This window comes from Protopterus annectens, chromosome 3.part1 (genome assembly GCF_019279795.1).
Source record: "Protopterus annectens isolate FY-2018-M chromosome 3.part1, PAN1.0, whole genome shotgun sequence".
Classification (NCBI taxonomy): domain Eukaryota; kingdom Metazoa; phylum Chordata; order Ceratodontiformes; family Protopteridae; genus Protopterus; species Protopterus annectens.
In genome coordinates this window covers 476,148,693-476,172,947 of record NC_056732.1, presented here as the reverse complement: position 1 = coordinate 476,172,947, position 24,255 = coordinate 476,148,693, and the positions used below count along the sequence as shown (strand labels likewise).

General features: G+C 42.4%; 1 protein-coding gene across 1 annotated transcript in view; it reads right to left on the bottom strand.

The window, feature by feature from the left end:
* TAF2 (TATA-box binding protein associated factor 2) overlaps positions 1–24,255 on the bottom strand; it is a 2,150,018-nt gene that overhangs the window by 1,075,087 nt on the left and 1,050,676 nt on the right. The window contains exon 11 of the mRNA XM_044066916.1: positions 23,351–23,486. Coding sequence (XP_043922851.1) covers positions 23,351–23,486 — 136 coding nt within the window. The remainder of the gene's footprint in view (positions 1–23,350; positions 23,487–24,255) is intronic.

Below are 24,255 nucleotides of genomic sequence, written 5' to 3'. Positions count from 1 at the left end.
TGACCACTGCCATGCATTTGGTGAACACTCTGGGGGCTGTAGTGAGACCAAAGGGCAGGGCTCAAAATTGATAACTATTGGCTCCCAGCCGGAAATGCAGGTGATCTCTGGATGGCTTGGCCATTTTTATGCGGTAGTATGCATCCTTGAGATCTATTGAGCACATCCAATTGTCTCTCCCTAAAAAGGGAAGTATAGACTGCAGCGTGACCATCCGGAACTTCTCTTTCTTTACAAATTGTCTGAGTCTGCTGAGGTCTAAAATAGGTCTCCAGTCCCGTTTTCTTTGGAACCAAAAAGAATCTTGAGTAAGTTCGGGATCATATTTGGTCTGCTGGGACTGGCTGGATGACTTTTTTCTAGCAACTTGCGGACCTCTATAGTTGCTTGTTCCCTGTAACTGGGAGGAACATCCGGGATTCTCCTTGGGGGTGTGGGGGGGTGAAGAATGGCATGAAATACCCTCTGGAAATAATGCTTTGTGCCCAGCTGTCATTTGTTATGTCTTGCCAGGTGTCTGGGTACAAAGATAAGTGACCCCCGACTGCCTCCAGAGCAGGACAGTCGGGTCTCCCCTTCAGGAGCATTGATAGAGTTGACTAGAGAAGTGATCCCTGTCACCCAGGTGTTGCAGACCCCCCCTCTGCTGCGAGGGCAGCGTCTTCCATTGTTACCCTCCCCTCTGCCCCTAGAGGGGGGTTGACCACGTGTGTCCTGAAAGGCTTTGGGCTTTTTGGAACCACATTTTCCCTCCCCGTTGGCCTTTGGGGTAAGGCTGAGTAGGGGTGGAAAAATTGACTCCGATGGCAGACGGAGTCTTTCCCTCCTGCTCACACCTGGTGAGAGTTTCCTTCACTTTGGGCCCAAACAGAGAAGAGCCATCAAAAGGAGTGTTGACAAATGAAGACTTAAAGAGCTCTGCGAAGGAACACAAGCGCATCCAGGAATGTCGTCTTAGAGCGACTCCTGTACCCGCTGCCCTACTCATCCCATCAGCTGCAAATGATATAAGATGCATGGACGAGTTCACGATGGAATTTAGGGTAGCAAGCTGGGCAGCAACTTTGTCAAAGCCCCTGCAGCTACTGTACCCTGAAGAGTATCTCCCAACTCCTTAAGGAGATCTCTGTAGTCTGGTGAAGTGGGTCAAATAGTTCAGGGATCGGAGTGTAAAGGTCGCTGAACTAAACATGCGTTTCTCACACTGATCCATGATTCTGGACTCTCTGTTAGGAGGATGGATTGATGAGGAAGTCTCAGACATTTCCTTCTTGGTGGACGCCGCCACCACCACCATGGCATCAACAGGGACTCCCTTGGACAAAAAGTCTATCTACGGGGGCAGAAATGAACTTGCTAGGCTTCCGAGGGACAAGTTCCATGGACTCCGGTGACTCCCACACCCTCCAAGAGACCAGCTGCATGAGCTTATCAAAGGGCGGAGACACCCAAGAGGTGGAAGGTTGAGACCCGAAAGCCTTCAGGAGAACTGACTCGTCCTCAGTAGGGTGTTTGGACTGCCAATCACCCCTCTGCCTAAGGATCTCGAGTATGTCTGCAAAAGAGATATCCTCAGAGGGGGATCGTGGGGATCCTTCTGAGTCATCCAAGTCAGTGTCAGATGCCAATGACTCCCGTGGGGAGTCCAAGTGTCTCCTCTTACACAATCTATTCCTGAGGACCTCCTCAGTGGGAGTCTCTGGGGAGGTCTCGAAAGAGCAAGGCGCGCCTTGCGGGGCTACCCGAGTCTCAGGGTCTCTAGGCTTGGCCTGGACAATGGAGGCAGAAGCGGATACAGAGGCTTTGGGGGAAGAAGAGGCCAGACCTGGTGTCAAGGATGTCTTTGGGGACAAGGCTCTCCTCATGGCTTCGAAAGCATCATGGCTCTGATGAGGAGTCGACGGACCCAAAGTAACCACCAGCCCCTCCCACACCGAGGCCATGGGCTCAGAGCCGGAGGTAGGAGCTGTGCTCATCTGAGCCGAGGCCCCGAGAGGAAGAGTTGGCACTGACAAGTCGGTGTGACTATCTTCCCCAGACCTGACAGGAGAGTGTCAGCCCCTAGAGTCCCTGGTCGGCGCTGAGGACGTCAGAGTAGATGGAACCGATGACACCGGAACAGGTCACGGCTCCAAAGGCTCCACGATCAGCAGGTCGGCCCCCTCCGGCTCCGAAGGTCCAGAACGGCTCGGAAGAGGAGAGGTCAAATCCGGGATGGTGGTCATCGGTTCCGACGCTGGGGTCAGAGCCGACAATTTAACAAGGCCTGGTGCGCCCACAGGAGCTTCTGCACCAATCGGTCCATATCCAAATCTGAGAGGCTGACAGAAGATCTAGAGGACTGCACCGAAGGTGCAGATTGGAGTGGAGATACAGGTCTCTCAGAGATCGGCTCCAAAACTGTGGACCGGCTCCAAAATGAAGAGACACTCAGCTCCGAGGGCTGTGGAGCTGAAGTCCCAGAATCCTCCACCTTCTTAGACTTTTTCGAGTCTTTAGATGCCTTGGAGTCGGTCGAGGATTTTGAAGATTTTAGAGGACATACTGGCCCCATCCTGGTCAGTCAAAGCTTCAGCAAAAGGATGCTTCAGCAAACCTCGATCCACAAGCTTCCTTTTCCTCACTAAAAGAACCCTTGATGAAAAGGAATGGCAAATGTTGCATGACTCCTGCAACTCCACTGCATCCAAACGATACACACACTGAACGTGCCCATCAATGAGAGCCTCGTAAAATGTGCTAAATAATTCAGGGAACGTACAGCAAAGGTCTCTGATGCAAAAACATGCTTCCCAAGTCTGCCCACTGCCCGGGACTCCCTGTTGGGTGAGTGGACAGCGAGACTTTCCTCAGTCAAGTCCTTTTTCGTGGCCACTGCCACCACCATAGCATCAATTGGTAACCCTTTGGACCAGTGCAGATTCTCCACAGGAGGGGTCAGAATTTTGTCTGGTCTCCAGGGGATCGCCTCAATGCAATCAGGGTTCTTCTACGTGCGCTGCACGACAAGCTGGATGAGCTCATTGGAAGGCGGCATCACCCTAGAGGTAGACAGCCAGGCACGAAAAGCTTGCAGGAACACGGACTCCTCAGACAAAGGGTTGGGGGGCTTCCAGTCACCTCTCTGTCTTAATATCTCCAGGATGTCTCCGAAGGAGACATCATCAAGAGGTGACCGTGTGGATCCTTCACCATCATCGTAATCCATGTCCCTCCATTAAGGCCTCCTCAGGCGAGTCCACGTGCTTCCTCTTGCACGTCTTCTTTCGAGAGGGCTCTTCAGTGGGGGTCTCTGAGGAGGACTCGGAAAAGTGGGTCCCCTGAACAGGGGTGTCCTGTGGCTTTTTTGCTGGGTGTCCCGGGGGTGGTGGTTTGTGACAGCTGTAGCTCAGGGGGGTGAGAACTGGGGTTCCGACATCAAAGGAGTGCTGCCAGAAGCAAGAGCCCTCTCCATCACGCGAAAGGCAGGCCTGCCCAAAGAGAGATGGGAGCCTGGAAGAGAGAAAAACAACCTTGGGACTGGGGTCACATCCCGCAATGAAGGACTCGCCCCCACAGGGGGAGCCTCAAGCAGGATCGGCACAGACGCAGCCATTGGTAACAAGGAGGGAACTGAGGAGAAAGTCAGCATTGTCCCCGGGGCCGACACACCCATCCCTCAATCCCCAGATTGAAGAAGAACCAGTTTGGTGGGAACCGAGGACCAAAGAAAACTCGGAGCCGGAGTGAGATGCACCATAGGTGCCGAGGTGATTGGTTCCAAGAAGGATGTCGAAGCAGAAGGCTTCGGAACTGAGATGGTCAAAGGAGGAGGAGTGTAAGATGGAGTCCGTGGATAAGGCAATCCAAGTCCAGCAGGTGGATGTGTTTTGGAGAGTGAGGGAATCCCCCTGGCTACCAACAGCTGGTCCCACAAGACTCACCACGTCATGTTCCAAAAGACTCCTGGTGGAGCTAGTGGATACTCCAGATGGAGAGTCAGGACTTTCGAAAAATGGGCTATACGCTTGCCCCAGTAACGGGTCTATGGAGGGAGTGTATCGGGTCCATGGTGCAAGGTCTGCCGGCACCGAAGTCTCTAGTTTCGAGACCGGAAGCAAAAAGGTCAGATCCAGTGAGGTTGTTACAATGCTCGGTGCTGAAGTGGCACTTGGAGCCAAAACGGTCTGTTCCAAAATGGAAACTGAAGTCGTAGTTGAAGGTGCGCCAAGAGCCGAATAGCTACAGGTGCCAAAGTTGAAATAGGTGTAGTAAAATCAATGATCGGTGCCGGAGGCAGGGCGTGTGATAAAAAAGGCATCTGTATCGAAGTTTTTGAGACAATTGGAGCCAAGGAAGGCAGAGCCAAAGAGACAGATTTATGCTCCGACGATAACTTAGGGACCTTAGATTTCCCAGGTTTGCTCTGATCATCCAAAGGTGAAGAAGGAACAGAATGGGATCTCTTTGTCCTTAGAAGGAGAGGTTGAGACCTCCATCGCAGAAATGGCCTCTGAGAAGGGAGACTTGAGTAACCCCTTCAGAATGAGTTTATTTTTGTGCTCATTAAGAGTGCGCTGGCTGAAACTTTGACAAATATCACATGGAGGCTGCACCAAAAGGTGGGACACTCCCAAACAGTATACACAGTCATCATGCATATCACTGTTAGGTAATTTGCCCTTGCAAGAAGTGCAATGCTTAGAGCCTGAAGTACCCTTCTTATCCAACATCTTGGTAGAAAAAGGACACCATAACTAACTGTACAATCCAACAACAATAAAGTCAACTCCGTTCAAAAAATCATAAGAAAATCACCAATATAGCAACACACTGTATAAAGAGAAGAAAGGGAAAGACTTGAATAAATATAAAAGCTAACAGGTTAAGCAAGAGAAAACTATACCAGCTATGGTACTGAAGAAATACCACAAGGGTAAGAGAAAAGGCTGTACCAACAATGGTACTTAAAGTTTATCAATGGTAACAACGGGTAGAGTGGAAAGAATAAGGTTAGACCGAAGAAAAGACACTAGCGATACTAAAGGTTTAGTAAAATATGAAGATATCTAAAAACTTTTACACAAATATCAAAAAAGATTTCACTTAGCCGAGAGCTGGACTGAAATCCGGCTTTATGGCTACGCAGTAAGTGAGATCTGGGGTAACAGGGAGAAGGGCATTCTGGGTAGAGACTTAGCTCGAGAGTTTTTTTGGCTGGCGCAAGCTTGGTAATAGGCCGACTTGGTTCCGAGGGTCTGGAATTGAACCCATCAGTGATGTATGGAAAGAAGATTAACAACATCATGGTCCTTTGCAGGTGAGGACCTCCAGTTCTGAAATCCTTCTAGCAGAGGTGAGTACCAAGAGTAAGCCACTTTTCTGGGATGGATATTCAAAAAGTGTCAATGTTGGTCTCTCCAGAATGTAGCTGATGTTATATGGTGGATTAAGTTAATTATCAAGGGGCCTCAAACTGGAAAACACCCTTGTGGAATTGGCAACAAGGAACCAATCGGGGATTCCAATGCAGACATGGTGATTGCCTCAAACATTTACTATCACTGAGGTATAAAACAAGACTGTTATGCAATTCTCTAACAGCTAACTGAAGTTCAAGAACACACGCTGTAGTTGGGCCCTGACCCTTGCTTTTTCATTTAGCTAAGTTTCAGCTCCTTGTATTTGGTTTCCTAGCCTCCCTTAGAATGTGGAGTACTTTTCCTGTAAACATGTGCCTAAAGAAAATGAGTACCAGATCATCCACTGTACTGTCACTCTCAGGGTTAAGCACACAAGTGACCTTGTTTTGTGGCTAGAGGTCCACAAGCAGAAGCAACACTATAGGATCTGCCCTTACTGCACTCAGTAAAAGGGAGAACTAATGCTGCCTGCATCAAAACAGGTCCATGCTTAAGCCTGGCTCTGTTGTACAGAGGGATAGAGCCCTTACTACGACCCAGGCAACCAAGGCTTGAAAAGCAGCTCCAACTCTAGAGGAGCCAGGCAGGGACAGAGAGAGGGCACATCAGAAGTCATACTTACCTCTCCTGGGGGTGGGGTGTGGGGGGTGGTGCTTGGGGAATTATATACACGTGTCATTTATTTTCCAGTGTAGAACAAAGAAACCATTTTCCATGTTTGAGGAAGGGGGTCAAGGCTGTTGACTGGCAACATCCTTTGTTGAAGGAACTGAGGAAAGTCCAGCACAATCAGCCCACTGCACACCCCATCTTCTTCTACATGAGCTAAGCTTCTACAGGTAGGGTTTACAGTGAAAACTCTAGAATCACCTTGATAGCTGTCTGAATGATGGACCTACCTGGTCTACCTTCATCCCAGTGATGGAGAACAAATAGGTTGACTGTCTGGGAGAGGGCTGATAATGGACACACAGTAGGGCCAGAGAGAGTGCTTGACCCAAAAAAATAAAAATAAAAATTTTAAAAAATGACTGAGGTCTATGGTTAGCATTTTGAGCTTGCTTTCTATATATTCTGTATTACCCTAGGGATAAAGGACACTAGGGGTAAAACATAGTGAGACAGACCTATCCAGCATATGGAGAAGGTAAATATTGCCCAGGCTCCTGTTGATGGTAAGCATGAGCAAAATTTTCTGTGTTGTTTAATGCAAAAGCAAAAAAAAAAATCCATCTATCTCTAGCACCGCACCCCCATGTACTAGGTCCACAGCTATGCCCATGGTTAGCATTCACTCATGTAGGTCCACCTTTGTCCTGCCCATCTGGTCTGGTGAGGAGTTCTCCTGAGGTGGGATGCAAGAAGCTCAGAGCATCCTTCGTCCAGGGACAGACCCAGTGCTTACATTGCTAACCTGCACAACAGCACAAATGTGCTCTTCCATGTTTCTTGATGTACCACATCACTGTGGTGGTGGTGCCAATTACAATCAGAAAGACTCCATGTTGACAAAAGTGGTTGAATACCTTGATGACTAAGATGTCTGCCAGCATTTCTTTAATGATAAAATGTCTAATACTTTGTGTTTGCCCCAGACTCCTGGATACTTGTTTCCCTAAGTGTACCCCCAGGCTGTATCCATGGAGGTGTCCAGGCTTAGCCTGAAATAGACTCTCACTGAGGAGTACTTGCTAGATCCACCAAGAGAGTTCATTCTTTATGCACAGCATAGTGAAAAGGGGCACTAGACGGACTGGGAGTGTGGACACTTGTATTCCTTAAAGCACCACTGCAGCTTCCTTGTGTAGCCTTGCTAGGGGTACTATCAGAATAGAAGAGGCTATGTCCACTACTCTCAGAATTTCTTTGCAGTAATTTGTTTCTGTTGTGTTATTGATCTAAAGGAGTTTAGATAAGAAAAGTGCTTAGTCTGAAAGGAAGAAGGCCCTCAAGTGCTGTTTGTCCAACAGTATCCCTGGAAATTTGGCTTGCTTGATGGCTGCTAAATGGGATTTTTGGGAGGTTCAGAGACTGACACAGTTTTGAACTGAATAGTCTTTTGAATCTCCTCTAGAGTTGCTGCTCGAATGAGGCAGATGTCCTGGTACGGATATACATGAATGCACTTGGGACTGCAGTAGGCAACTACTGTAACCAGGCACTTCATGAACATCCTGGATGCAGCATATAAGCCAAAAGTCAAGGAGGTGAACTGGCAATAGCCACTCTCTGTTTTGAAGTTGATACTCCACTTGTGTGTAACACGGTTCTGAGCATATGTAGGTAGCACCCTTCAATTCTGGGGTGATGCAAGTTTGTGGAAACAGGAGTGGTAAAAAGCCCTGCAAGGTTGGCAATTTGAATACTTGTATCTTCAACAACTTGTTTAACTTTTAAGGGTCCAAGACCAGTGTCCATGTATCTTATTTTCTTGGGATTAGCAAGTCTGAAGAAAAAGCCTGCTCCCATTACTGCTTTTGGTATTTTTTCTCTCTGGTTCCCTGCAACAGCAAGTCTTCCAGCAGGGGCTAGACTATGTGTTTTTAGTCCGTGGGGATTGGAGGGACACCCAAGAACTTTGGTCTTAAGAAAGTTTGTATCTGCGCATTAAAATCTGAAGTGCCCCATGGCTTGGGTGATTTCCTCCTAATAGCTTAAGAAGAGCCCTAAATGACCACCTATTCTTTGTGTGGAAGGGATCTGTTTTCTCTGAGGTGGGTTAGGGTGGGATAAGCATTGTAACTGCCCACACTCTGCGTCTCATCCTTGAAGGCCCCCAGGTTTCTTCTGCATTATGATGAAAGGGAATGAAATAACCATTTTGCAGACTGCACAGTCCTCATTTTTTTCTCCACCCTTTTAAACACCTTTTCTATAGGGGTCCAAGTAGGCGGCCTTTTACTCCAGTGGGGCATCAAGGAGCTCTGCGTTAAGAAGATCTGTCAGGTGCTATGTCCTCAGCCAGGCATGCCTCCTTAAGAATGGCCACAACCTGCTGCCCTGCCTGATGCATCTATTGCCAAGCGCAAGACGCATTTAGTGATAGCACAGCTATATGTAATGGAGTGCTTGGTCATCTAAGGACTGAGACCGCATAGGTCTCAGACTTTCAGGTCCTTGTCTTTAAGCTAGGACAGCAGAGCCCCTTGATAATTCAGTATGTGAATTTGGCAATTAAGATCCCTGAATGCTAGAGTAGCAGAAATGTAGATTTTCTTACCAAATCAGTTGAGAGTTTTATTCCTCCTATCATTGTAAAGTGCATGCATTCTTGGAAGGAACCACAGCTGCTTCCTCATTGGAATATATGGATACCACCAGCTGGATCTGCAATAGGATTTTAAACATGTACTGGAATAAATCAACAACCCTGTAAAAATGTTCTGCCACTGTATGAGCAAGGGTTGGGAATCTGGGTCCATTTGACAGTGTAAACACCCTGGAACAGCCAGTTTCCACACCTATTAGGGGTACAAATATCCTGGATTTTATACTCACAAGTATGAGGGAATGTTGCCCCCTCAGTATAATGTCCTAACAGGTCAGATCAGATCACAAAGTGGTCACCCTTAAAATAAAGCCTAAACTCCCAGCACACCTTAAAACCTTTAAGAACTTTTTCCAAGGCTAACTACCTCCTATTATTTATTTATTTATTTCCAGTTTGATAACCGGGGATGTCCACTGGGCCTGAAAGCCCGTTTTCAGTGGAGGCCCGGGGAGAAAAGCTCCATGTTACAAAGACTTTACACTTTTAAAGCTGTATATTCCTATAATATTGCACACTAAATCAAATTAATAAAGCATATAATATTTATACATATACATAGGTATAAAAATGCAAACAAATTAACAAAGTAAATAATATTTATACATATACATAGGTATAAAAATGCAGATAAAGTAGCAGAATGAAGAAGATGAAAAAGGAAAAAAATCATAGAGGCTGTGGGGAAGTGAAGATTTAAAAGGTATCTACATAGAGTTATTACAGGGGGAGAAAGAAAGAAAAGAAAAAAGTAATAAAGAAGTAGAGGGTGGAGAGCTGAAGGAAGATTTGGGAGAAGAGGGGCAGGAGGGAGAATATTGAAACTGGGAATATAATAGGATCTAGGTGAGTAGTATACAATTACATTTCCAGTTTTGGGAGGAGGTGAGAATGGAGTAGAGATTTGAATTGTTCAGGACTAGTGGTGATTCTAAGCTGGGGAGGAAGCAGGTTCCATTTCTTTGGTATAGTATAAGAAAGCAGTAGGTGACCTGGTGGTTGTTTAGGTTTGTGTACAGAAAGAAGATTTTGGTGGCCAGATCTTAGGGGCCTGAGAGGAGTATAGAAAGGTAGGATATTTGAAAGTGCAGGGCAAGCATTGGGTTTGAAAAGAAGTTTGTGAGCCGTAGTAAGTTGGAGGTATTCAAGATGATTAGGGAGTTCGAGCCATTGGAGACTATGGAGGGAGATGCAATGGTGTGCAGAATGAGAAGAGTTAGAGGCAAATTTGGCAATTTTGTTGTAGCAACTTTCTAGTTTAGAGGAGATGGAAGCTGTTAGGTTGGTTAGAAGAGGAGCTCCATACAATATAGAAGGTAGAAGGAAGGTGGAGGCGAGGGTTTGTCTTGTAGCTAATGATAGAAAGTTATCGTTTATATAAAGCATGCCGAGCTTCTGGTGTTTTTTTTATGTTTAGTTGAATATGTGTATTAAATTTCAGGTGTTCATCAATGGTAACACCAAGTAGTTTGGTATGAGTAACAACTTCTATTGAGGAATGCGAGAGGCTGGTAATCTTGAAAGAGGTCTTATCAAGTAGGAGAGGTTTAGAGGGGAGGGATGATATGGGATTTATTGGCATTAAGGGAGAGATGATTTTGAAGCATCCAATTCTCTGTAGCTGCGAAGGCCAATTGGGTCTTGGCCTGGAGCTCGGGAAGGCTGGGGGCTGAGCAGACTAGAGTGGAGTCATCTGCATATTGCACTATTTGAGAGTGAGGAATTGCAGAGTGAAAATCATTGATGAACACATTAAAGAGTATAGGTCCGAGAATAGAACCCTGTGGAACTCCGGTGGGGGTAGGAACAAAGGTAGAGGTACCTGTTTGCCATTTCACAGCTTGGGATCTGTCTGAGAGATAACTTTTGAACCAAGAAAGGGAATTGATGGAGAGATTGAGGTTAGAAATGTGGTTCAGAAGGAGTGTGTGTGATACAGTGTCAAATGCTTTGGAGAGGTCGAGAAGGACAGTGGAGACAATGTCTCCAGAGTCACGGGCATGGTTGACAATATCTAGGAAAGAGAGGAGAGCAGTAATGGTACTGTGGCCAGGACAGAAACCATGTTGAGTAGGGGTAAGGAGATGGTTATTGAGGAGGTGGGGCATGAGTTGCTGGTGGATACATTTTTCAAGGACTTTAGAAATTGGGGAAAGAATGGCTATTGGGCGGAAATTAGAAATGCTGTTATTTTTGCCTCCTTTATGAAGGGGCAGGATGTAGGCAGCTCACCATAGTTTGGGAACATAAGATTCGTGGATGGATCTATTGATGAGAATACTGATGGGTATGGCAATGCCATCTGCTGCGAGTTTGAGAAAGAGAGATGGTATATTGTCGGGGGCATTAGAGCAAGGCTTGAGTTTGGTAAGAAGTTTTTTGATATAGCTGGTAGATACAGGTTTTAAGTAGAAAGTGGGAGGGGTTTTAGGAGAGCAGGAGTGAGGAGAGGAGGGGGGAGAAGGTTTGGGTGAAAGGCAGGATTTGGTGAAGGTTTTGGTCAGTTCGGTTATAGAGTTGGTAAAGAAGGAGTTAAAAAGGGATGCTATTTCTGTGTCAGTCTTTGTTATTGTTGGGACAGGAATTGGATTTAGAGCTTGGGTGTAAGAGGGAGTTGATGGAATTCCAAAATTGTGGGGGATTTTTTGAGAGGGTAGACTGCAGTTTAGTGTAGTAGGATTTTTTATCTTTTGTGATAAGTTTTTTGGTTAGATTGCGGAGTTGCTTAAATTGAAGGAGTGTGTCTGGGTGTTTATTTTTGTTGTAGAGTTTTCAAGTTTTATCCTTTTGACACATAAGAGTTTTAGTGTCCTTAGTTAGCCAAGGGGCAGAGTTATGTTTTATTCGTTTTGTTCGAGGTGGGGCTTGAGAGTTTAGGATTTTTAAGGAAGGTGGTATTGAAGTCTTCCACTGCTTCATCCAGACAAAGAGTTTTTAGGATATCCTAATTTGTAAGTTTAAGGGATTCAGAAAATATAGAAGGGTTAAATTAGTGAGATTATGGGTATGGGCATATTGGTGTTGGTGAGGGAGGTGTTGGGCAGCTCGGTGAATAAAGGCTGAAAAATGATTACTTATTGAATGATGTAATATACCAGAGTCAGAGATCTTACTAGGATGGCTGACTAAGATCCAGTCTAGGATGGACCCAGGTGGGTTATTTTTGTTGGGTCTGGTAATGTTGTTTATTAGTTGAGCAAAGTTATAGAGATTAACAGAGAGAGTGGGAGTAGTGTTATTTATTTTATTCCAGTCAATGTTGACATCACCTAGAATGTAAATCTCCAGTTTGATGTTGTTTGAAGCCCATAAGAGAATATTCTCTAGGGTGGAAGTGTTGTCACCAGGGGGAATATAGATGGCTATAATACAGATACTTTTAAAGTTGTTCATTTTGAGGATTCCAATGGTTAGTTCAGCATTATTAAACTGAGGAATGGTATTCTGGTAAGGGGAGAGATTCAGCAGGCAGTTGTATATTAAGGCTACACCACCTCCTTTTTTGATTTGGCGATCGGATCGGAGAGCTTGGAAGCCAGGAGGTATAATTTCAGAGTTTGTAATGTGTGGTTTTAGCCAGGTTTCTGTGACTGCTACTATGTCAGGTACAGTGTGATTTACCAAGCATGGAAGTTTGTAATTTTATTATTTATACTCTGGGTATTAATGGTAATGAACTTAAGGTATTTAAGGCTGTTTGTAGTAGAGGAGGTAGTGGGAGAGAGATTGTTAGGGGGTCCAGGGTTGGGGTGTATGTCACCTGCTTGAGTAAGCCACGTAAGGGGAGATGAGAGGAGAGTCTTAGGATTGTGACATGAAGTTAGAGGGAGATAATGTTTAGATTTGGTAGCTGAAGGTTTTAAAGCAACTGCATGGAGTTTTAATTTAAAGTAATGAAATGGATTAAGTTGAAGTAGGGAGCGGGATATTAGAAAAAAGTGGAATATCAAAGGGGGAGGAAGGGAGAGAGTGGAGGTGGGGGGGAGAAAGAAGAGGGTAGTTTGGGGGAGGAGTAGGAGGTTGCATTATAGAGGGTTAGGAGGAGAAGACATGTAAGAAAGGTGAGTTTATGTGGTAGAGGCATGGGTGAGAAGAGCAGGAATAGTCTTTAGAAGAGTGGTAGAATAAGTGGGGAGAGTTTGGAGATGATAGGAAGAGAAGTATGAGTGCAATTAGGTAAGGGATAGAGAGGGGAGGAGCAATTAACTGAATTGCAGTTTAGGTGGGGCAGGAGTAAGGAGTGGGATAGGCTGAGGGGAAGAGGGGAGGTGTTTCAGATGTGTATAAGGCTAGATGTAGTGGGGTGGGTGGAAATTGGGGGTAGGGTAAGGGAGCGGAGTGAGCCCGTAGGGCGAACGGAGTGGGCAGAGCCACTGAAGGAGAGAGCCCAAAGAAAAACTATCAGTGGAGAGCTGACTAGTAAGGTAAGTTTGGGATGGGTACACGGTAAAGATCTAAGCAGAAGGGATAGTAGACAGGGAAGAGTAAGAGAATCGGAGTATAGGTAGAGGGCAAGAAAAAGATGTAGGGGCAGTAGTTCTACAAACAATTAAAACCGTAAGTCTAGGGAATCGTTTGAGTCAGTGTGGTAAGATAGAGAGAAGGGTGCCACCTAGTGGACAATAGTAAAATCGTAAGGAGTAGCTTCTTCTGAAAAGTAGCAGGGCTGGGAAATGTACAACTACTAGGGAGAAGGAGTTAGGTTTAAAGAACAGAGGGCAAGCAAGTAAGTTAGGAAAAGGCTTTGGCTGCTGGTCAATCTGGCTAGGAGTATACAAAATGTCCTACAGTATCTAAACAGATTTGGTTTTTAGAACAGTCAGAAATTGTATTAGGAACACATACTTTCTTTAGTTATATTTTCCTTCTTAGAGGGACAGTTGCACAGAGAGATTAAGTTTCAGTTCCTCAGTAAGGTAATGAGTAGTAGAAGATATGGTGGGTGAAGGACGTTGGCCAACAGCAGCAGGGCAGTCTTCCCACAGGAGGATAATACAGGCAGGTTGGACAGCTGGGAAGATAAAGTAGAAACAAGAAGTAAAGGAAACAGAAAATTAGGCACACTAAAGAATGCAGATAAATAGTGTTATACTATGGCATAGCTAAATTCCAAGCTTTGCCAAACTCAGAGAACACTGAGGCCTATGCGGAAGTGCTTACACAAAACCGTATACAAATGTAAATAAATGCATTCAAATAGCAGTACCAAAGTGAAATAAACTTACAACAAACTCTAAAAACAAGCTCCCCCTTGATGGGCCTCCAGTATGAACAGGCTGGACAACAAAAGAAACATAACTGTGTCCAAAGATACAAAAGGCTATGCTCCACTGACTATAAATTCTTTCAGCAGTCTCAATAAGCAAATCAGGGGACTAATCAAGTCCACCAAAACCAACTTTGAGGCACAAACAGCTTCCCATGCTAAAGATAACCATAAGGCATTTTTCAGTTAAGTATGCAGCCTTAAGGGGAGCATCCAACAGCGTACTGGACTAACAGTACATGGAACTCCCTATAACAAAACCAGAGGATATGGCAAATTTGCTGGCTGATAACTTTAGCTCCAGTTTTACCTCCTATCATCCCCACTTCCTCCACCAGGAAATATTCTCAAACATTTCTTCCCAAGTATCACTAAAGAACAGGCCCTCAGTGCACTCTCCAGAACTAAAACACTGCATCAGTGGGTCTTGATAATATCCCAGGATGCCTTCTAAATAGTTTGAAACACAACCTGTTAGGCCAACTATAATCTCTACTCAAACATAGCCACCCCTGAAAATTACAATACTGATAACATTTCCCTAAGAGAAGACCCAATAGTAAGGGACTTGGAAACTCAGGATGGCAGTAACCTAATCTTTGATCACCATGTGTTCACAGTGGTGAGAAAATCCTTCTACGTGGCACTACTTATAAGTAAGAGCATGGCATGCAGACCTAAGATCATCATAGTCTCACTATACTCAGTCAAAGAAACAGATACACGTAGGACCGTTGCACGGCAAACAAATGAAATATCCAAAAAAACCTGAAGCCAGCAAGTGATGGAAAGTGCAGACTCCAAAACTGTTTATTCAAACATAAGGGAATAATCCCCTATATATCACATATAACATATCCAGACCGGTTTCGGCTCAACAAAGCCTTCTTCAGTGAATATCAAACAGTCAGTACAATACAAACCCAGTCTATGTATATATAGCTGGAAAATCTTATGAGAACCAATGAGAATAGATAGTGGATAATTCAAAATTGGTCATTAAGGCCAGGTGGGAACAGAGCCCCAAGTTTAACTATCCATTTCCTCTCCTTAAAATAAAGTATTTCATGCCAATTGTGCTTATCCCTACATATACCCTTGATACAATCAATAATAACAAACTTGAAAGAAGCTGATTTATGTTTCAAACTATGTTTATATAGTGCATTACTAAGGCGTTTGTTCTTAATGTCACTCAGATGTTCACAAATTCTAAGACGAAAAGCTCTAGAGGTCTGGCCCACATAAAAAGCAGAACAAGTGCAGGTCACCAAATAGATGACCCACTCAGTACTGCAACTGGCCCAAAATTTAATATCAAATATCTCAGAAGTATTTTTACTACTGAATTCATGGGTATATAAAACCCGGGCACAGTATGAACAGTGACCACATGGGATACACCCTAGAACTGGTCCACCTGTAAGAGATAGTTGAGTGGGAACTGTGGGATCAAAAAGAGGTCTCTTACAGTGACTTAACCTAGAACCTATTGTACGTCCCCCTTCTGAGTGAAAAAGAACATCTATTTCTAAGGAAAGGATGTAATTTGTCCTCAGCCATCAAAACATTCCAATGCCTTTGTATGATATTTATAAAACCCTTGGAATTATGTCCATAAGTAGTAACCAGCCGTAAAGGCTGTTGGACCACATCTTTATTCTTATCTTTGTAACACAATAAATCCTGTCTATTTAAATTTGAGGCCCACTGTTTGGCCAAATTAACTGTACCTGGACGATAACCTCTTTCAATAAATCTAAGGGGAAGGTCATCACGGGTGCCTATGTAGGACTGTTGGCTAGAACAGATCCTTCTGGCTCTTAAAAATTGGGATTTAGGTATGTTCTGGATGATATGTTGTGGGTGGAAGCTGGTGGCATGCAATAAAGAGTTATATTCGGGAAATTTCCTAAATAATGTGGTAGACAACGTGTCATCCACATTCCTATTAATCTCCACATCCAGAAATAACATCCTGGATCTATGGTAAGTCATCTTGAATTCGATTCCCCATGTGTTATCATTAAGGTAATCAAGAAACTCTTTAAGATAATTCTCATCAGCCTTCCACACCAACCAACAATCATCCAGATAGCGACGCCAGATGTCCATCTCACACATGTAGATGTTGTGATTTGGGTCATAAATCATGACCTCCTCAATATATGCCATAAAAAGATCTGCATAGATGGGTGTGAAAGACGCACTCATCGCGGTACCTTTAGTTTGCCAAAAACATTGATTTTGATAGTAGAAAACATTACTAGTCAGCACATATTCTGTAAGGCATACCAAAAAAGTATTAAATCCAGGTTTATAAAGGCCAGATCTAGCCAACCAATAGTCCAAAGCTTGTAGACCTGCCCAATGTGGAATATTAGTGTAAAGAAAGGTAATGTCCAGAGTACATAATAACCAATGGGATTCAAGTTGTGTATCATTGATTATGTCCAAAAACTGAGTAGTGTCTTGGATCCTCGCTCTAATAGACAAGAGTAACGGTTTCAAATAATGAGTCAAACACTCAGACAATGGTTCAGTAAGGGACCCATGTCCTGAAACAATGGGTCAAACTGGTGGATTGGTGGCATGTTTGTGTATCTTGGGCAACAGATAGAAATATTGTTTACTGGGGGATAAAACCATAAATTGTTCTTTTGTGGCCTGTGTAATTATACCCTCCTCCACTGCTTGAGTCAAAAACTGTCCAATTTTCCACTGGAAATGAGGAGATGGATCTAAAGGCATATGCATATAATATTCCTCATCTCCCAGTTGTCTCAGCCTCCTTGTCATAGGTAACCTTATCCAACACCGCCACAGCCCTACCTTTGTCAGCTTGAGTTATAACCAAATTCTTATTATTAACAAGCTCATCAAGACTTCGCACTTCATCCATGGACAAATTATTGTATGATATGGGAAAATCCCTAAGATAACAATGTAAATCCTTTAACACATTTTTTTGAAAAACACCTACCAAGTAAGTCATAGGTGGATTGAAAGTAGATTTTTTAAACTTAAATTCCTGGGATGGACCACCATCACTGTCAGCATAGAACAGTTTCAAATTTAACAATCGACAAAAATTAGCCACATCCTGGGCTAAAGAATACTCAGAAACAAAAAAAACAGGAACAAAGTTTAACCCTTTATTCAATAGCTTAATTTGTATACTGGTTAGCTCAACAGAAGAAATATTATGAACATTGGAATGACTAATCAATGTTCTGTCATCATTTTCAAAAGTGCCTCCAGACCCTGTTTTGGTTGGTCTTTTCTTATGTTTCCATCCCCCCCCTCATCTGAGTCTAGACCAGGAGGGTGCAACAAATTACCTCTTTTGGCATTGGGCGAAACCTCTAAATGATTCAGATTCACATTCTGTATTAGAGGAAGTGTCTTCCCCAGAAGTGAAGCTGGAAGAATCAAAATTTTTCTTTAAAATGGATTTCGGTCTCTTTCTTTTAGGAGTCGAAAACCTTTTGTTACTATTATTGCTCTCCCTGGGTAATCTAAAGGAAACATTTTTAGATGTATCAAAAGGTTTTCCTCTCTCATAATCACCTACATCCCTGAAAATTTTTTTAAGCTTTCTTTCCTTTAAACTAGATTCCATCTTAGATAAATCAATAGTTAGTTTTTTCACTTGTGACAAGAAAGAATCACAAGTTTCAAACTTATTAGCCTCCAAACAGATGGTTTCTAAATCTTTAACCCCTGTCTGTACCTTCCGTTCATAAAAATCTGCCAGAGCATCAACAAATTTAGAAGATGCTAATTGTTGAATATGACCCCAATCCTCTATTAATTTATCATCAATGTTTGAAACCAAGGGTTGCACCTTAACCCTAAGTCCACGTGGGGTGATATTTTTCCTCTGATATGCCTTAAAAAGGCGTAGGTGCCAAACATTGGTCCGAACCATTTTCATATTTTTATTAAGTCGGCTAAAAAACATTTCACATTGTGTATTCAAATCAGAGCCACTAGTCTCTAATGTGTATTGCGAACTTTGGACACCCAAACCAAAAACAGATAAATCATCCACATCTGATGATAACCCCTGAATAAGAGGTGAAAGTGCCATAATTTGCCCTGAAAGACCAGACCTTAAAAAAAGAATATAAAAAGTATAATTAAATATATTGAATAAATGAACACAAACAATCCATCAATGTTGCAACAGCTATAGAGAAATAGTATAGAAAAATACCATAGAGAATACAGAGTAGTACTTCATCACTAATAATCACCAATTGGTAAGCTCATTTAGGAAGGAACAAAAAAGACAATTATATAATAAACAGTCCTGATATTTTATATATCCTCATACTGTGTATATGTCTTAAGGATACAGATATCCAGATAAATTGACAAATACCATAAGCAGCCCCAGCGACATGAATAAAACTATCCAGTCGCCCCACTGCGTATTTGTATATTCACCGTGTCTAGTAGTTGTATAGTAACACAAAAATAGGCTTCCAATCCAGTAATTCAAAAATTCAGCCAAATCAAAAGTATGTATAACCACATACCAAATATATATAAAACATATATAAAGTCAAAATAGACCTTACAATTGCCAATTCTGTGAACTCTAGACTCTATATAAATATAGCTGTAGTAATAGTGATGGTGATTGTGCATCAGTAAAAAAAATATAAATATAAAATGAGGTCTTAAAGGTCTTGAAGGCAAAAATGGTTACCCAAAAAACTAGTACATCTATAGAAATGTACAATATATATAAACGAAAGAAAAAAGCATGTCAAAATGGATATACCCCTCCTAAGCCAACAATATGTCTGGGTTAGAGAACAAAAAACAGTTCTCAATTTATTATCCAAAATTTTATCCAGTTAAAACTGTATAAAAATTGGAAAAGAACCTATGAATTCCTAAATAACATCCAGATAAACTACGTGATGTCACCAGATGTTAAAATGTATTATTCCTTGAAAATTGTACATATTATAGCCTAATGCCTAGGTACAATGTAATAACCAATTCAGTATCAAAGAAAAAATGTGGTAACCAATTCAATATGTAACTAATAAATATGGACATCCGTGATCAAACATAATACACGGCGTCCATATAGAAAACAGTACTTCAAACACAATGAAAAATATATATGCTGTGTATGAAAACAACTACACCAAAATATGGTCCGAAAAACAAATGAGCCAAAGAACCTGCCTAAACGCACAAACAATGTGCGAGTACTTTAAATTACAAAAGTCATATATACCCAATGTCCAAATATCAAGTCCAAATATAGATGGAACCTAGTGGATCCAATGACACATCCTTGGAAAAACATAAACAACCTCAAACGCCAATGTATAACGTCCACTGTACCGTCTGGTAACCGCAGAGACAGCCCAAAACAACGCCAGGCAGAGGAAAACCTTGAAACGCTAGCGACACCGCTAGAGGGTAGGAACCGGAAATGGAGCAATGTGCATCAATAGAAGCACAATTATGCAACAGCCAACAAGAAACCCATATCCACTTGAACAAAAATGATATACTCAGCCCTCATTAAACCACTGGTGGAGTAGTATAATGTGTTCTGCATGTTCCTGACCAGGCATTTGAAACAGCTGGAGTGACAACAGATGTTCCTCACTAAAAGAATACAGGGTGTAAAAACATGTCCAATGCGGACTGCCTCAAAGCCCTGCCATTGTACTCTTTCCTACAGAGTACTAAGGGCAATTTATGCCTAACCAACAAGGCATTCTATGATCCATCCCTGATGGATCTATTACACATCTGTAAAACAAACAGCACTAGAATTAACCCACCCAAGTATCTAAATATCTTATGTGACATACACAAAACATGTTCATCAAAGGCAGGTTATGCTTACTAAACCTGGTGGACTTCTTTGAGAAGACAACTAAAGCCATGGATGAGGGGAAAATGATGCATAATGCCTACCTTGACCTGGCAAAAGCATGTGACAATACCTCACTCAGAGATTACCTCTTCTCTGGAACAGACTCTCCATTCATTTGAAGCAGAGCTCTTCCTTAAGCCTATTCAAATGCAATTTGGACCAATGGATGGGAAATCACAAATTCACCCCTGGCTTGCTGCCTATGTCCATTAGGGTAGATGCCCTAAGGCACAGGCATATCTCAAACTCATTCTAGTCCTTAGACATTAATAATTAGGAAAATTGGGGCATGAATAGCTAAGCTTAAAAAAGGCTCTAGGGCCATTAACATAGCAACCTCCTATGCTCCTAAGGAAGTATCTGCAAAGACATCCTCTAAAGCTTCAGTGATTGGAGGAATGGCTAAGGGCTTAGGTTCTGGCAAGCCCAGAACTTTTCTTTGTGCTAGCTGGGCTGGAGAAAATTACTCAGCTTTCCATTTGAAGTAATCCTCCATTCTTTAATGGAAAACCGAAATGAGACATCATCTGGGGGAGAAGAAGACAACAAGGTGTGCTCATTGCCAGATTTGTATATAGAGGAGGAGGACAGTATGACAGGAAGGCTTGTTTGTTCACCTCTGAATCACAGCAGTCCTGGTCCTGTGGGGTCAGGGATAAATTTTCCCTTTTTCAAGAATGGACCTCTAACACTGATGGCTGCTCACTACAAAGCACAGGCTGTACAAGAAAAGCAGAATCCTGGGCCAGCCTCATGAGATCATGGGAGGGAGCCTGAAAGAGGGGATGAGATGAGGGCCTCCCAGTTGATACTGTGGAAAAATGGAAAAAAAAAATATTTTTGACTGGAATGCTTGGCCCTGACCTTATGGTGAGAAGATTGCATTAGAGGCCTCAGGATGCAGGTGTGCTTCTGAAACTCTCTTCAACAACATTAGTGGTTCTAGGGATGAACAAGACCAAGGGAATACTGACCTTACCTTCAAATATTACAGGTGTCAGAAACAAGGCCTGTAGAGATGCCTCTGGGGTGACCAACTGTTGGAGACATTCAGTAGAGGTGGAAACATTATCCTCAGAATACATAGCTACATAACAGAGGGACAATGTTATAGGTCTCAGTTGGAGTACTGGTCAAGGTTGGTGGTGGGGAGGCTGCAAAATATCCTCACCGGACTCAATACCATCAATTTTAGGGGGTTCTTTAGACTCATGGAAAATCATCAACATCCAGGCAATCTTTCTCTTTAGGATACAACTCCAAGTACTTTCTTTTTCAGTATGAAGTCAGTGGTAGATCTGTCTGACATCATGGTGATTTTAGATACACTGTGTAACTATCCCTAGTTAAGGTAGTCCTGGAGAGATTTCGCACCTCACTTGACTCTCTTCTAGTTTAATCTTACAGAATGAGGACAATTTGTGACTTGGTGCTCATGCCACAAGCAAAAAAGACACCTGCTGTGTAAGTATTTGAGGGGAATCTGTTTTCTACACACAGTGAAATTACGCACTCTCAGTATCCGACATCTAGTCCCAATACCTAAAATCTAAAACACAGAAAATAATTGTTCCCCATTTGGGTGCTTAACTGCAAACTCTCTAAGACAGGCCTCATAATGAACTGACAACACTTTCAGAATTACATATCTGATATTCAGCAAACTTCAGAAAAAAAGAAAACAGATGTCCCAGAAAGTGTTCCACTGCTATGTGATCAACATGTAACTAAATAAATTAGTTAACAAAAATGGATTTCCTTTTTCATGGAGAAGATACATGCAAGTAAGAAGAGTGTCGGTCTGACTTGGATATAATGCTCTGAAAGCTTGGGGGGGGGGGGGCTGTTACACTTCATGTGGCCATAGTCCCAAAAGCTACTACTGCAGCACTGAACTATACAAAAAACATCTGCCTTCCGTAATCCTTCACAGAAAGTGCTCTACTTCTATATGATCAACAAGTAATGAAATAAATTAGTTAATGAAAATGGATTTCCTTTCTCGTGAAGTGGGTATACATTAAGTAAATGCATTAAACAGCTCACACTGAAAAAAATTAAATAAAAAAAAATATGCTTTTATGACAATGAGCAATAAAAGCCGAGTAAGCATACAACAATGTGAAAAATTCATTAAAGTTTATGTATGCATTCTTCATCTATAATGACATGGTGAAGGCCACAGTGAAACAAACAAACAAAAAAAAAACAGTGACTTTAAGACGGCTGAAACAAGAAGTACTTTGAAGGAGAAAAGGGAGGGCCAACAATGTACAGCATCTTATCTTAAAATCCCAGTTTGTCACCAGGTTTAACTCGACTTTATTGCGCAATCCTTCCATATCTTCTACTTGAGCAATAACCCAGGTCTGGGTGTGGTTAATGCTAGATTTACCCACGGTTGGTGTAGTTTAGTCACGAGGGTGAAGCCCGAGTGACCAAACAAAGACAACTGTGGGTAAAGCTAGCATTACCCAGACGTGGGTTACTGCTGTTATACAATGACATTTAAGAAAAAAAAAACACTTTTCTTAAATAATGCTTTTGTATAATACCTGTGTGGTGCCCTTCAGCGGTTTTCCGCTATCCTGGGGCTTTTTCCTGATGTACTGCGCATGCGTATGCTTACGCAGTACATCAGAGCTAGGTAGAGTAAGCAATGGAGAAAGGAAGATCTCCGTTGCTTTTTTAAAGCTGTCTCGCTATGTTAAACGAGTTTAACATAGCGAGGTATCTTTAAAAACAGCAACGGAGAAAGGAAGATCTCTGTTCCCTTTCTAAAGTTAGCTTGCTATGTTAAACGAGTTTAACATAGCGAGATAACTTTAAAAAAAGCAACGGAGAAAGGAAGATCTCCTTTGCTTTTTTTTTTTTTTAAGATATCTTGCTATGTTAAGCATATAACATAGCGAGATTACAGCAACAGAGATCTTCCTTTCTCCGTTGCTACCTAACACAAACAAAAAAAATCAAGACTTATACTACTGGAAAAAGTCTTGGCGACCGGACCTTTTCCCATTAGTGTATGTCGGATTTACAACGGGCACGCTGGTTGGGCTGGCCAATCAGCGCGCACATTTTGGAATACTAATCGGCAGTCATTGTATAATCTAAAATACAGATCCACAAGAACATCGGGGAATACACTGCTAACATCTAGCCTACTGTGAGCCCAGGTATACAGTAATTACTGTGGTAAACAAATGCTTGCCCAGATGTAACAGCAACTTCCTTACTGACTTCATATGTTACTGTTCATAACAGTCATATGCTATTCAAACATGATTTTGATCTGGGCTGTTTGAATATGACCCATAGGGAACAGTACAATTTATTTCTCTTCTTCAACCAACACTTGAGCCTTCCATATCATTCATACAGATCCCAAAATACACCACAGTGTTTGATTATGAAGTGCAGCCTGAATGCTATAATTATGATTAGTACTCTAAAATGAGGTAGAAGTTTATGGAAACCTGAAAAAGATACTAAAAACATACCTGTAACATGAACTCCATACTGATACGGTTCTCAATCAGTCTCATTACGAGATGAGCCTTACACTGGAACATCTTGTAATACTCCCATGACAATGTGTGAGGATGCTTTATTGAAAAATGCAGAGGAAGTGCTGGACTAAAAAAAACAGTTGCAACCATCAGTTTAATTGATATTTTACCAGACAAGTAAACAATTTATAAAAGATCAAAATTCATCTTTTGCCCATCTAATTATTTACGTTACCTGCAGCTACATCAGGACATCTGATATTTGATTTCAAGCTGTCATTTTCTCAAGTTGTCACTCCTAGTGTCTCCTAGAGCCAATTACCTTCTCCAAAGTTAATAAGTCATTAGGTGGTCCTATAAGGCACAATGTGTGGCAGCCGGGATACAGGGAAGGAAGATGTTTCAGTTTGAACTTAACCTTCAAAGAGCACAGTGTGCCATAATGGTAGGTCAGTGAAAGTCTGCATGCTCATAACTGGCCCTGGAAGACAGTATCATCTAAATACCCTGACTTAAAATTCTATTCACTTTACACTAGCTATACTATCTGGACACTTCTAGCGAGGGTATATCAGTGCTAAGGTTGCTGCCCACATTAAAAGATGGCCATTAATTTCTTATCCTACTACGTTCAGTTTGGCTCCTCCAGGTGTCATAGCTACTTCTAAAATGCCTACACTAAAGAAATGAGCAGCATAATTGTAATCTGATGGATTATAACAGCATAATTATAATCTGATGGATTATAAAGCACTGCACTCATGACACCTCTCTTAATACTTCTTGTAACTGCCTCAAAAGAAGCAAGATAAAACACATTTCACATCTTGAATGGTTTAGATATAAACACTGCTATTGTATTAACAGACCTGAATACCTAGTTTCAGGTACATCTC